Source organism: Neovison vison, chromosome X (assembly GCF_020171115.1).
Source record: "Neovison vison isolate M4711 chromosome X, ASM_NN_V1, whole genome shotgun sequence".
Classification (NCBI taxonomy): domain Eukaryota; kingdom Metazoa; phylum Chordata; class Mammalia; order Carnivora; family Mustelidae; genus Neogale; species Neogale vison.
In genome coordinates, this window is record NC_058105.1 from 113,882,163 (window position 1) to 113,896,577 (window position 14,415).

Consider the following 14,415-nt stretch of genomic DNA (forward strand, 5'->3'; position numbering starts at 1 on the left):
ACAAAGTGAAATCAGACTTCACGTGGCTCAATGGGTGGGGTGTGGGGAGAATGCAAAAGAAGGAGAATATTTTGTGGCATGTGAAATTTACACCAAGTTCAAATTCAGTGTGCATAATTCAAGATTTTTTGGCATGCAGCCATGCCCAGTCGTGGACGTACCGTCGCAGCCACGCTCCTGCTACGGCAACAGAGCTAAGTAGCCACCGAGACCTATGGCCTGCAAAACCACGCTTACTTACCATAATTACTCTTTGCAGACAAAGCCTGTCAATCCCTGCCTAAGGGGCAAAATAATACCTCCCACCCACCCACCCAAGGTGTCTATGTCCTAAATTCCTGGACCCTGTGCAAATGTTACCCTACGTGGCAAAAGGAACTTTTAGACTATGATTATATAAAGGATCCTGAGACATTAGCCTGCATTACCCAGGCGAGTGCAGTGTAACTAGAAGGGTCCATGTAAGCAGAGGAAAAGGGGGTCAGGAGAGTGTGTCAGAGTGATCCAATGTGAGCTGTGACCAGCCACTGCTGGCTTTGAGGAAAGAAGGGGCCAGGAGCCAAGGAATGTGGCCAGCCTCTAAGAGTGAGAAACCACAAGGCGACGGATTCTTCCCAGAGCAGCTAGAAAGAAAAGCAGCTCTGCTTACACTTCAGCTTAAGCCCACTGAGACCCGAGTGGGACATACAGAGCTGCGGGACAGGGTTTGTGTTCTTTCAGGTCATTAAGTGTGTGGTGATCTGTGATGGCAGCAACAGGAAATGTACACACCCCGCTCTCAACTTTAAAGCCGTGAATCCTACGCACTCTTTACTTTTAAGCTAGGCCAGTCACCCAGGTATCAATCAGTCACAATGGATAAAAACAACTCTTCAGACAACATTTATTTCTGTAATCACCCAGGACCCTCCTAGCTTCGGTCCCCCGAAGCTCCCCTCCTGCTCTGACATACATTCTTTCTTTTACGACAATCCTCCATCATAAGTGCTGTTACCACCACCTTGCTTAACACATGGGGAAAGAAGAGCTCAGAGCGTGTAGCACAAGTCTTTGGTGTTGCACCAGATCCCCATTTCCACCAGGACTACACACCCATTCCTACGACTGCTCCTAGCTCAAGAAGGTTAACCTTAGCTTAGCAGAGTCGCCTCACCTGAAGATTCCTGGCAGGTGATCCCCTACTTCTCAAGAACTAACTGATGTGCACTGAGAACTGCCTAGCCCCTTACCCCAGGCTGAACAATTTCTGTGGTGCGATTCAGGCTCCAGAACCTTCTATGGGATCAGGCTGAGGCTAAACTCCTGAAACCAACATGTTTTCTCTTATAGGTTTCTCTTGAAATCAACCACCATCTTACAGGTTTATCCTGAAACTACCTCCTGAATAAGTCACTTACCTAAGAAATCCCTTCCTGGGCTTTGCTTCCAGTGAACTTGATTTAAAACAGTGATTAAAGGAACTGCCCACATTTCACACAGATTTAAACCCAAGCAGTTTGTTTCCAGAGTCTTTGCTTCATAATATGCTCTCTTGTCATGTCGCAACTGCTCTTGATTCCGGCGCTTCTGTTTACACATCTACTCACACTGGAATTTAATCTCCTTCCTCTAAGCTTTATCAAAATCGGAGGTCTGGGGAGTAGCCATCCCCCTTTGGCTCCTCCCACTCTAGACCACCTCAGTAGACCATATGGTCATAGGTTGGCCTCCAAGCCCCACAAGCTGCTCATGGTCTTCTTCTGTGGCACTCTGCTGGAGCCCTCTCCAGTTCACTGCCAAGGATTCAGGCACAGGGGACCGGCGTCCATGAATGGAGCCAGAAAATAAAGCACAGAATCTTATACCCACGAAGAAAGTCAACCTTTCTTCTCTGCGAATGAAACTGAAACTGTTTCCTGATGGCTGAATGGATGGATGCTGACACAGGTGTCCCCTTTCTATGGTCCTTATGACAGAGGTACACATTTGCCAGAATTCACTCTCAGTATCTGACATTTTAGCCCATATGGATGCTGTAGAATAGTCCTCCAACCAATACACCACCCAGGACTAAAATAAACTTAAAAGAAGAGAACGATAGCATGATATAGGGGGCAAGAATATGGATCTTCGGGGGTGCCGGGGTAGCTCAGTCGGTTAAGCATCTGCCTTCAGCTCAGGTCATGATCCCAGGGTCCTGGAATCAAGCCCCCCGTCGGGCTCCCTGCTCAGAGGGGAGCCTGCTTCTCCCTCTGCCTGCCACTCCCCCTGCCTGTGCTTGCTTTCTCTCTCTCTCTCTCTGGCAAATAAATAAATAAAATCTTTTAAAAAAACAGAATATGGATTTTTTAAAAGATTTTATTTATTTATTTGACAGACAGAGATCATAAGTAGGCAAGGAAGGCAGGCGGCAGAGAGAGAGAGGAGGAAGCAGGCTCCTCACTGAGCAGGGAGCCCGATGCGGGGCTTGATCCCAGGACCCTGGGATCATGACCTGAGCCGAAGGCAGAGGCTTAACCCACTGAGCCACCCAGGAGCCCCCAGAGTATGGATCTTGAAATCACACCAATCTAAATTCTAATCTAGGCACTACTGTGGGTTTTTATCTCTTTGAGTCTCGGTTTTCTTACATGTCAAACAGGCTAGCAATATGTATACCTCTTGGGACCAGTATGAGGATTAACTATGTTTTAGGTAGGCAAAAAGTATAGCACCCAAGCCTGCGGTAACAATCATCAGGAAATATGTATTCCCTTCATCGAAAGAAACTGCTCTTCTATTCTTCGTTTGGTTTTCAGCCCCCAAATCTTTGCCTTTGTTTTCTCCTAGGATGGAGTACCTATGAGTATGTTGCAAAGTAGTAGTAATATCAGCTACAATTTACTAAGCACTTACTGCACGTCAGGCATGATGCTGGTGCTTTACATAGTCTCGGTCATTTACTTCTTACAAATGAGTGAGTTCCGAAACAGTGACCCATTTCAGAGATGAAGACTCTCAGAGTCAGGAATGTCTAGGAACTTTCCCATGTTCACAAAACTTGTAACTGGTTGAGTCAAGATTTGAACCTCTATCTGACTCTAGAACCCCTCCCCTAAGCTCCTCCTGAAGCAACATATAATCTAGATGGATTTTCATAATGTGACAACCTCTACATTGAATACAGATAAACGGGGCACCCATTTCAGATCTTCTCATGACTTACTTGTAGATATTAAAGAAATATATGGGCAGAGAAATAAATGGCTTCCCAGAACAGTGATGAAAGAGCTAGAGATACTATTCAAGATACAGCCTCTGGTTTCATTGCCTGGACAAGGAATGGCATTCCTGGTGCTGAACATGGCTGAAGAACCAGGAGGACCAAGACAGTTTTGTGTGTTCTCTTGCTTCTGTTATGTGCTGTCCCCTTGCCTGTATAGTGTAGGAGCATACATTGTGTGCATCTATATTTTAGATTAGTAAGGGTTTCCTACAGATCCATACCCTACCAACAATTCTTCATTACTAGTCTCTTACTGTCAAATACAACGAGAGAAACCCATTTTTATAATTATGAAAGCAGGAGCAGAAAATGCAATTAAAAAGTACATGAAAAAGTTAATAGTACGGAGAGGGCATGAAAACCTGACCAAACCAGCAAAATAAGGAAAACGAAAAAGAAGTAAGAACAATGTGGAGGAGATAAAGTATATATAGAAAACTGTAGAGTTGTATTGGAAAACTTAAAACAGCTATCAAGCAGATAGAAAGGCATACCATGTTCTTGAACAAGAAGACTATATTACAAAAAATATCAATTCCATCCACTGAGTATGATTTAACTTAGAATCCCAGTGGGATTTTCTTTGGGGGACAGGGTGAGAATGGGTAACATGATCTTGGAACATATACAGAAGAATATTTGCCTGAGAATGGCCAAGCATATAAAAGAGCAGTGAGGGAGACCTTGTATTGACAGATACCAGAATAATCCATATAGCCATGGTAATAAGACCTTGGTGTAGAACTGAACATACATACCAGCAGAACAGAATAGCTAATCCAAAAATTGATGTCAATATACAGGAGAATCTAAAATTTGACAAATACTCAATTCAGTGAGAAAAAATATCTTTTAATCAATGATGCTGGATCAACTGACTATCCTTTTAGAAGAAAAGAATTCTCACATTAAACTCCATAAAAATGGGTCGCCTGGGTGGCTCAGTCATAAGTATCTGCCTTTAGCTCTGGACATGATCCCAGAGTTCTGGGATCAAGCCCCAGGTCACACTCCCCGCTCAGTGAGGATTCTGCTTCTCCTTCTCCCTCTGCCTCTCCTCCCTGCTTGTGTTCTCTTTCTCTGTTTCAAATAAATAAATAAAATCTATATAAAAGAAAACTCCACAAAAAGTTAAGTTTCACATGCATGAAGATTTAAATATAAAATTAAAAAACCACAGACTATATATATGATATAGGGTGGAAATGCAGAAACTATTTTTTAAAGTTTTTTTAATTTATTGATGTGAGAGAGTGAGAGAGAAAGAGCTTGAGCAGGGTGAGGGAAAGGAGAAGCGGAGAAGCAGACTCTCTGTTGAGCACAAAGCCTGATCTGGGGATGTGGGGCTCAATCCTGGAGTTCCAGGATCATGAGCTGAGCCAAAGACAGACGCTTAGCCCACTGAGCCACCTAGGCACCCCTATTTTTTAAGAGAAATAGGTATCTTTGGATCTCTAGCAATGTTTAATTTTTATATGTCAAAAGATGCCATAAATGAAATCTAATGGATGCGTAATATATTTGGGAGAAAATTCTGTAATGGGAATGACAAAATTCTAACACCTGTAATATCTTTAAAAAGTTCTGATACATTGGTGAGAAAATAACTGAAGAGAGAAATGCTCTTTCATATACCACTGGTGGGACTATGACTATTATGACTTCTTGGTGACAGTAGGAATCTATCCTAGATGGATCAAAAGGATAGGTACACAATGAGAAGTTTTGTTACAGCAGCATTTACTGTGGGAAAAGAGCTGGAGACAAAGTGTGACCTATCTCAATAAGAGGTTAGGTGAATATGTTCGATTACGTTCCCACTGTGGACTTCTAGGCAGCAACTGAAAACCATGCAATAAAGGGGCCTGTGGTGTGTGTCTATCTCTTCGCGAGCATGTGAAATAGTGTACCAGGGTGATTAAGATGAATGACAGGCAGGGAAGAGAAGAGTGATGGGAGCAGAAGGGGTGAAGACAAGAAAGAAAGAAAATCTGATGCACATGAACGACAACTATAAAACTTCATTCTTGCCTTCATGGACATGTATTATGTACGTATAATAGACAATAAATGCTTTAGAAGTACATTTCTTTTGTTCAAAATTCTATAACTAAGATCTCTTAACCAATTCAGAGTCATTAATTCAAAATAATGAGATTTATTTCAATGAATTAAATAGTAATTTGGAAGGAAATTTAAAAAAATGATACGGAGTGTAGATTCATAAGAATTGTATGGTGTATGTTTGCTACAAGATTTTCTACATTTATCTAAATCTAGGAAAACAAACTCATGTTTAGGCCTGTGAGTCTCAAACTTGAGCTTTATTCAGAGTCACCTGAGGGCTTGGGAAAAGACAGGCGCCAGAAGACCAGTGTCCACCTCCCTCCAGAATTCTGGGTCAAGAAATCTGAACTAAGACTCAATTTGCATTTCTAACAAGTTTCCAGAAGAGGCTGATGCTGTTGTCCTGGGAACCACACACTGAGAACCAATGGTCTAAAGCCAGTAATGTCCAAAAGAGAAAAAATAACCACAAAACACCATAGTTGTACTTACATTTAAGCCAGCTTTCCTCCAATAGTAGTTGCTATATTGGTTAACCATGCACTTGGTTTTTTCTTTAAACTTTTCTTCTGAGTCAGTAGACCACCAAGGATCCAGGTTTCCATTTTTATCATATTTTCTACCTAGCAAAAAGGAAAGTTAAAAGATATTTGCACCACCTATGTTCTCTTCTAGGGTTTTTATGGTTTTAGGCCTCACATTTACGTCATTCGTTCATCCATTTTCAATTTATTTGTGTGTGTGGTATAAGAGCACTTTCATCCTTTTGCATGTTGCTGTCCAGTTTCCCAGAAGCATTTGTTGAAGAGACTGTCTTTTTTCCATTGGATTATTTTTTTGCCTGCTTTGTCAAAGATTAATTGATCATGTATTTGTGGGCTCATTTCTGGGTTTTCTAGTTTGTTCCAATGATCTATGTATCTATGTTAGTGTCAGAACCATACCGTCTTAATGACTAAAGTTTTGTAATATAGCTTGAAGTCTGGAATTGTGATGCCCTTGTGCTTTGCTTTTTTTTTTCAAGGTTGCTTCAGCTATCTGGGGTCTTTTGTGGTTCCATACAAATTTTAGGATTGTTTGCTCTAGCTCTGTGAAAAATGCTGGTGGTATTTTGATAGAGATTGCATTATTTTTCCAAAGAAAACATACAGATGGGCAACACAGATATGAAAAGATGCTCCACATCATTCATCAGGGAAATGCAAATCAAAACTACAATGAGGTATCACCTCACATCTGTCAGAATGGCTAGTACCAAAAAGATACGAAATGACAAGTGCTGGCGAGGATGTGGAGGAAAAGGAGCCCTCCTGCACTGTTGGTGGCAATGCAAACTGGTGCAGCCACCGTAGGAGACAATATGGAGGGTATTCAAAAAGCTAAAAATAGAACTACCCTATGACCCAGCAATTACACTACTGGGTATTTATCCAAAGGATACAAAAATACTGATTTGAAGGGGTACATGCACCCCAATGTTTATAGCAGCATTACCTACAATAGCCAAATTATGGAAACAACCCAAATGTCCATCAACAGATGAATGGATAAAGAAAAAGTGGTGTATATAGAGAAAGTGGACTATTACTCAGCCATAAAAAAGAATGAAATCTTGCCATTTGCAACAACAGGGATGGAACTAGAGAATATAATGCTAAGTGAAACAAGTCAGAGAAAGAAAAAAAATATGATTTCACTCATATGTGGAATTTAAGAAAGAAAACAAATGAGCAAAGGGGAAAAAAAAAAAGACAAACTAGGAAACAGACTCTTAACTCTAGGGAACACACTGCTGGCTACCAGAGGGGAGGTGGGGGGGAGGATGGGTGAGACAGGTGACGGGGATGAAGGAGGGCACGCGTCCTGATGAGTGCCGGGTGATGTACGGAAGTGTAGAATCCCTACAGTGTACATCAGAAACTAATAATATACTGTATGTTAACTAACTAGAATTTAAATAAGAACTTAAAGAAATGTGTAATATTTGTGGAAACTAATTTATTCATTTTCCCTTTCCCTCAATTCAAAAAGCCTTGAAAAAGCAGTCCCCAGGAGCAAGGGTCACGCCTGGGAGCAGCTCCCACCTTCTCTCCAATGTCACATGTTAATTGTAAAAAGAGGGGTTGATAAAGAGGTTTGAGGAATTTCTTTCCTCCTGAGCAACAAAGAACATTTTAAAAATAAAAGTCATCAACTTATGGCATGCACACCGTGAACCAGTCTTGAATTCTTTGTTTTCACCTGATGTGACCCATAATGTTCTCTGGATTATGAAATGAAATGGCTTCATTCAGAAAGCCCATGGTGGGAGCTGGAGCGTCACTACCAGTGAAATTCCAAACGATCCAGAGGAAGAGCCCAGTGAGTCATTCACACGGACCCATAGGCACAGCCTTGTGAGTCATTCACACCGTGAGACCACAGCCCCTGACTCAGCCCTATAGGAACGTGTTTCCTCCAAGTTGCCAGGAGCTGAGAGACACATAAAACCTCTATTATGAATCATTCCACAGCCATCAGTGTGCATGGAAGGCCCATCTGTCCTTCTTTGACAAGGCAGGTTGCTCTAAAAAGAGAACTTGGAACAAGAATGGAAATCTCCAAAACATAATGGAAAAAAAGATTAACTATACATGGTTGTTTGCTTATTTGTTTGTTTTTGGTTTTTGGTTTCTGGTTTGGTTGTGGGGTTTTTTGGGTTTGTTTGTTTGTTTGTTTGTTTGTTATAGCCTCACTCTTCATTTGTCTACACCCTTCAAAAAAAGTTTTGAGTAGATCTGGACTATTGTCCATACTCAAGATTACTACTGGTTTAAATTTAATTATGGAAAGAACTCTTCGTTGGACTTGTAAGACAGCCCCAAAGAAAAGGTGTTAACTGAAATAACCCAAAGCTCTTTGGCAAGGGTGGATGCTACTACCACCACCACTGGGACAGCATGGAGTCACTGTCCTCCATACACTATCCAATCAATCATTGAACAGTTACTGGGCACGGAATTAACTATGTAACTCCCTGTTCTAAGTATTGGTTACGGAGTGAAATTGCTGTCATTAGATTATGTCCTCTGAGAATGGCTCCAGAAGGCCTCCAAAAGATTCAGAGGGACAACTGTACATAAATTTCCCAGGAAGAAAGGCCCAGAACCAAGAGATCACTCCTAGGTTAAGTTTCTTAGCTAAGACACTCCTCTTAGATAAAGTGAACACGCAAAGACAGAAAGCGTAGCTCTGGAGATTGAGATGACAATAAGGCAGCTACATTTTTAATAGGGAGGGCCGAGATTAGAGGTGCAGAGACCCCAGGTGATTCAGGAAGGGCTTGTGGGAGCCCAAGAAGAACCGTCCAGAGGGAAAAGAACCAGGAGTCTCTGGCCCTGGGGTAGGCATCCAGGAAAGGATGCTGGAGACACCACAGTCACGGAAGAAAGAGGGCCGCCTATGCAATGTTGCCTTGTGCCAGCCAGCTCCTTGAAACTGCCTGCAGATCACTGTGCAGATATGCACCTGATTGTAATTTTCTGCTAATTCATAAATTTTAGAGATTTCTTGTGGCTTTCCAACAATGTTCAATGGTAAAGGAGAAAGGGGTGCCCATCAAAAAATGATAAGGACTCTCAAAGGGCACTGGTTTTGGTAGTTTATGTCCCACTCTGCTCTTGTGCTTAAATACCATCAGGATACAAAGCACATTCTTCTATACTATACATTATTAGGAAAGCACAGCCTCCTAACAAAATTCTGAATATATGCCAGCATAGAGAAAAACAGAGCTTAAGCGTTGCATAATCCTTGCAATAGTATAAAGGGATCAGGCAGCTGAGCTCCAGAGTCCTAACTTGGCAGCACATATAATCATCTTGGGAGCAGAGCTCACACCTCCAGAGAGAGCATCTCATGATGGTGAATAAAGAAATGACAAAGGGGAGAAGCTATGAAGCAATTCCTGTAACTATCACGGCAGCTACAGCAAGCCTGATCTAAATGCAAAGCTAATTTCATTGAAATTACAAGGTCTTCCTTTCATGTTATCCCGTCACCAACGGGAACAATTATTTATTTATGGCAAGCTATCACAGCAAGACATGGGGGAAAGTTTTCAATCAGCAATCATACTGCTTTGGATAATCTTCAGTCTATGATAATGCCACTATGCAAAGATAATAGCAACAATTAACATCCGTACGATCAACATTATCATAAAAGCAGCAGCTCATACGACGAACCAGCACTTACCATTATTATCAAATCCATGTGTAAACTCATGTCCAACAATTACTCCTATAGCTCCGTAACTCAGAGATCTGCAGTACAAATGTATAATTTGAAGAAAATTGCAAGCATTAATCTCAGAGCATAATCCTTTGATTTTTTTTCAATGAAAGCCAAGATACTCTGTTTTCTAGTAACCACAATATCATAACCACACCCACAAAACTGTAAAAAAAAATCTAAACACACCCTTCTCACTGAAATGGGCAAAGAAAATAAATTCTAACACTGTCACTATCACCTATATGATATTAGGGATATGAAAGAGATCATTTCTCAAGTCCCTTCCAGCCCTAAGATTTCTATGATTCTGCATCTCTGCTCTAGTTAGTTTATATCTATAAACATCCAAAGTGGCAGCAGGGTTTGAAATGATCCTGTCAGTAAACATACCATTTATTTTTTTTAATCTGAGAACTTGTTGAAAAATCACTCTAGACTTAAAAGGTAAGTTGTTTCCCAAATGTAATCATAAAAAAGGAACAGAGCAGAGATTAAAAGGGATCACTGCTTTCAGAAGGGAGTCACGTTCCCTTGCTTGGGTGACAGACAGACAAGGTCACGAGTGAATGGCAAGATCTTGAAGCCTTAACCAGATTTGGACACTGCAGAATCATGAGCCAATAGTGGTTGTGTGGTAGCAGTTGCTTATTGGGTAGCAATACATAACTCAAACAGAGCATATTAATGATAGAAGAAGAAATCCGCAAAGAGGCTTCTGGATGTGTGTAGGGGTCTGGAATGTTCTCTCTCAACTACAAGTTCCGAGAAGGCCATACCCTTATGTGCTTGATCACTGCTAAATTCTCTAACTAGTACACACTAAGAAAGTAGCAGTGATTTAACTCATTGGTTAATTAACTTTACCATTTCACGCAAGTGACAGGTCCACATGTAACTTATTTTAGTTATTTAACATGGGCATGAGGATTAAAGACGATTTAAAATCCTCGTTATGAGGATTCTTCCTGAGATTTGCAATTATGCTAAAAATATTTCGCAGTTGGCTCCTGACAAGCTAAATCAAAGTCACCCGGCAAATGGAAAGGACCCATAAGTGGAAAGAACAAAAATTTTTGAAGCAACATGTTATTACAGGACATAATGATCCTTAACATGCTAATTGTTTGTCTCAACTATACCCAAGGAAGTGCTCTAAGATTTAATTTTTCCCCTCGGTGGCAATTCTTTCCTTTGTTATTTCTTCCCTGCAAGGTAATTTGCATTTGAAAAAACGCTTCCTACTGTTTTTACATCATTGCAAACCTTCATTAAGGAAGTAAGAGTAAAATTATGCATTTCAATCATGGAGCTCCCATGACAGTGTGGGACAAACTTGTAATTTTACATAGTGCTAGTTTCTGCAGCGCGAGCTATCGCTATGTAGCCTGTAACACTGTGGTTTTTTTTCATGCCTCTCAGCCCGGAGTACAGGCCTCAGGCCTCTATGACCACTGGTCAATGTTGGTGACTGGTGAGCTGAAGGGATGAACACTGGAAGTTTATAGGAACTGCACTGCAGTAAATGTCCCTTAAGAGGGGCTGCTCTGATGAGCATCCTATTTGCAGAGGGTAATAAAGAATTCAGAAAATAACTGAATCACTGTAAGTTCCAACTCTCAGTCACATAATCGTGATCCTTTGGAGGGGAGACAAGGAAAAGTAATTTTATATGACTGAGCCTTCCAATGATAATGTTTCATAATGCTGAAGGCCCATCTTCCATTTCATCAATGGACATTATTAGATGAGCATGCCATAAAAATAAATAAATAAACTCAAAAGCCTTTTAAAACGGGACTGGCTGGCCAGAAACAAGAAGACTGCTGCAGAGAAAAATTGAGCCTTCCAAAAACGAAATAGAAAAAAATGGCCATTTTTCCACCTCCTCGATTTCTCTTGTGTTCTTACTACCCCCACGGGTTTAACGTGTGCCCTGGATTCTACTCCCAACCAGAGGACAGCCAGGCCGCTGTCTGCAGCAGCCGTGATCTCACACTGACACCAAGTGAGGGCTACTCTGTGCCTGAATCAAAAACTCATCAAAATCTCTGATTCAAAAGTGGCGTTCAGGGGCGCCTGGGTGGCTCAGTGGATTAAAGCCTCTGCCTTCAGCTCAGGTCATGATCTCAGGGTCCTGGGATCGAGCCCCACGTCGGGCTCTCTGCTCAGCAGGGCACCTTCCTCCTCCTCCTCTCTCTCTGCCTGCCTCTCTGCCTACTTGTGATTTCTCTTTGTCAAATAAATAAATAAAATCTTTTAAAAAAATAAATAAATAAATAAATAAAATATTTAAAAAAAAAAAAGTGGCGTTCAGGTTATCTACTTTGGACTCCTCAGCAGAGGCACGGACCTCCTCCACAAAAACCCATTTCCATAGTCTTGGGACTTCTCCTGGGATTTCTAATAACCGGGAGGTCCTGTGGGGACCGGTCCCTCTTCAGGGGGGTCTAAATAAAACAGCTCTCCCTAGCACTGATCCATACTCTCTTTCCTATGTCTTCGATCTGTTGGTCTCGGACAGTCTCTAGCCGAATAACCCCTGGCCCCTCTGAACACAGTAAATCGTCTGCCGACTTAACTCTCCTTCAAAAATGTGAAGACACTTAGAAGGCTCCCCTTCAAGTGTCCTCAAGTTCTTTCAGTTGTTTTTTTCTTCAGCCCTGAGTTCTAGAGCAGCATTTCCCAAAACAAAGGTAAAGAGGGAGCTTAGGAACCTCTGAGTTAAACACATTTAAATAGGTTTCTTTCTTACAGGCCTTCTTGGAAATTCTTATGTTTCAAAACAAAAGGGAGGGTGACTTACCTCTATTACTACTTCGGGGAACAAACACTTTGGGATGTTGTCTAGACTACTTACAATCCTGATTCTTTACTCTAGGAACAATTTTGCTTTTTAATGTCCCCAGAATTAGACCCCAAATTCAGGGAAGGACTAAGCTGACCAGTGTGAACATAATGGATACCCACTTCCTGGTCTGGAGGCTATCCATCCAAAAGAGATGTATGGGAATCCAGTTGACTGGACTGTGATTCCCACATCTCCAGCATCTCTATCTTTCCAACGCCAAGTACCCAAAATATGCTTAATAATTATTCATTGAGCAGACATCATAATAGAGGACGGAAGGCTTCAGTGAGGACCTAGAACTCTTCAGGAAAAAAACACAAATTTCTCTCCCACGAAAGTATCAAATATGGCTCAGCATAAGGCTGAACCCAGAGACACTAATGTTATTTCCTAGGTTTCTAGGATTTTGACTTTTAGACTAGAAAATCGTGCTCATGGACCCAATAAACAAATTCACTGAATCAGTAACTTCAAAACCTAACCAGACTCTTTTTCCAAGTCTCTAGGTATATAACCACAATCACAGAAGCTCAGTTGAATTGCTAAAGATAAGCAGAATCAAAGAGTTCTAGGACATTTTTAGTTTGAAGGAAACTTAGAGAATATTTAGCCTAGATCTTAATTTTCATAGAAATAAATGCAAGCTTTTAATTTGAATAATAGGGGAAAATCAATTCCAAATACCTGACCACTTAATAAGAAACTATGCAGCTGAGGCCTGGGATGATAGTAAGGGATTTGGTTAAACCAAACCAAGAATTTTCATTTATGCTAATGGAGTGCTTCCCTAAAGTAAGCTTTACTAATGCCTGCTCCTGGTCCCCTTGGTACTCGCCATTTTTGAGCACACCAATCCCACATCTTCCAACTGCCAACACCTGAAACTAGTTGCCTGAGGACTTTTTCTGGCTACCAGAGCCCTTGTGGCTGAGAATGGGGAATGCCAGAGAGTTAATAGAGCAGGTGACAGCCTCAAATCAATGAGGGAAGGGGAACTGGATGATCAACACCCCAGCAACCTTGCCCCTAAAGTGGGATTATGCCAAAGCATGTTCTACAGTTCCCCAGCAAGACTGAGCCCCAGTTGCTCACAGTGATAACTGGCTCTGAAACACATATGTGGTAGATAGAATAATGGCCCCAAAGGATGTCTGCATGCTAATACCCAGAAGCCATGATATGTGATGTTATTACATAGCAAAGGGGAATTACGGTTGCTAATCAGCTGGGCTTAAAACAGGGAGATTATCCCGGATTATCTGGGTGCACCCAATATAATCACAAGGGTCCTTCCAAGTGGAGGAGAAGACAGAAAATGAGAGTCAGAAGGAAATCTGACTATGGATCTATGGTCAGAGAAATGCAACTTTGCTAGTTTGGAAGATGGAGGAAGGGACAAAGAGCCAAGGAATGTGGGCCAACATTAGAAGCTAGAAAAGGCAAGGAAACAGATTCTTCCCTAGAGCTTCCAGAAAGGAATGCAGCTGTGCCGATATCTTGTGTTTACCCCAGTGAGACACAGATTGGACTTCTGACCTATAGAACCATAAGCTAATAAATTCCTGTTTTGTTTTGTTTTTTTTTTTAAATATTTTATTTATTTATTTATTTGAGAGATAGACAGTGAGAGAGAGCATGAGCAAGGAGAAGGTCAGAGAGCGAAGCAGACTCCCCATGGAGCTGGGAGCCTGATGTGGGACTCGATCCCGGGACTCCGGGATCATGACCTGAGCCGAAGGCAGTCGTCCAACCAACTGAGCCACCCAGGCGTCCCTAAATTCCTGTTTTTTAAGCCACTAAGTTTGTGGTGATTATTGCAGCCACAGAAAACTCACACAACACAATTTATCGGCTTCCTTCCCTCCTGTCTCACATCTCCACTCTCCTGCTGATGTTTTCTGCTGTCCTCTCCCATAAGAACTCCTCAAACTCAAATCCTTGCATAGGGTCTGTTTTGAGTCCAAATCAAAATATTGCTACC

General features: G+C 41.6%; 1 protein-coding gene across 2 annotated transcripts in view; it reads right to left on the reverse strand.

The window, feature by feature from the left end:
- Positions 1 to 14,415, reverse strand: part of PHEX (phosphate regulating endopeptidase homolog X-linked) — a 205,416-nt gene that overhangs the window by 12,390 nt on the left and 178,611 nt on the right. For both annotated transcript variants that reach the window (XM_044234827.1, XM_044234828.1), the window contains exons 17-18: positions 9,548 to 9,615; positions 5,804 to 5,934 (exon numbers count right to left, since the gene is read on the reverse strand). In XM_044234827.1, coding sequence (XP_044090762.1) covers positions 5,804 to 5,934; positions 9,548 to 9,615 — 199 coding nt within the window. The remainder of the gene's footprint in view (positions 1 to 5,803; positions 5,935 to 9,547; positions 9,616 to 14,415) is intronic.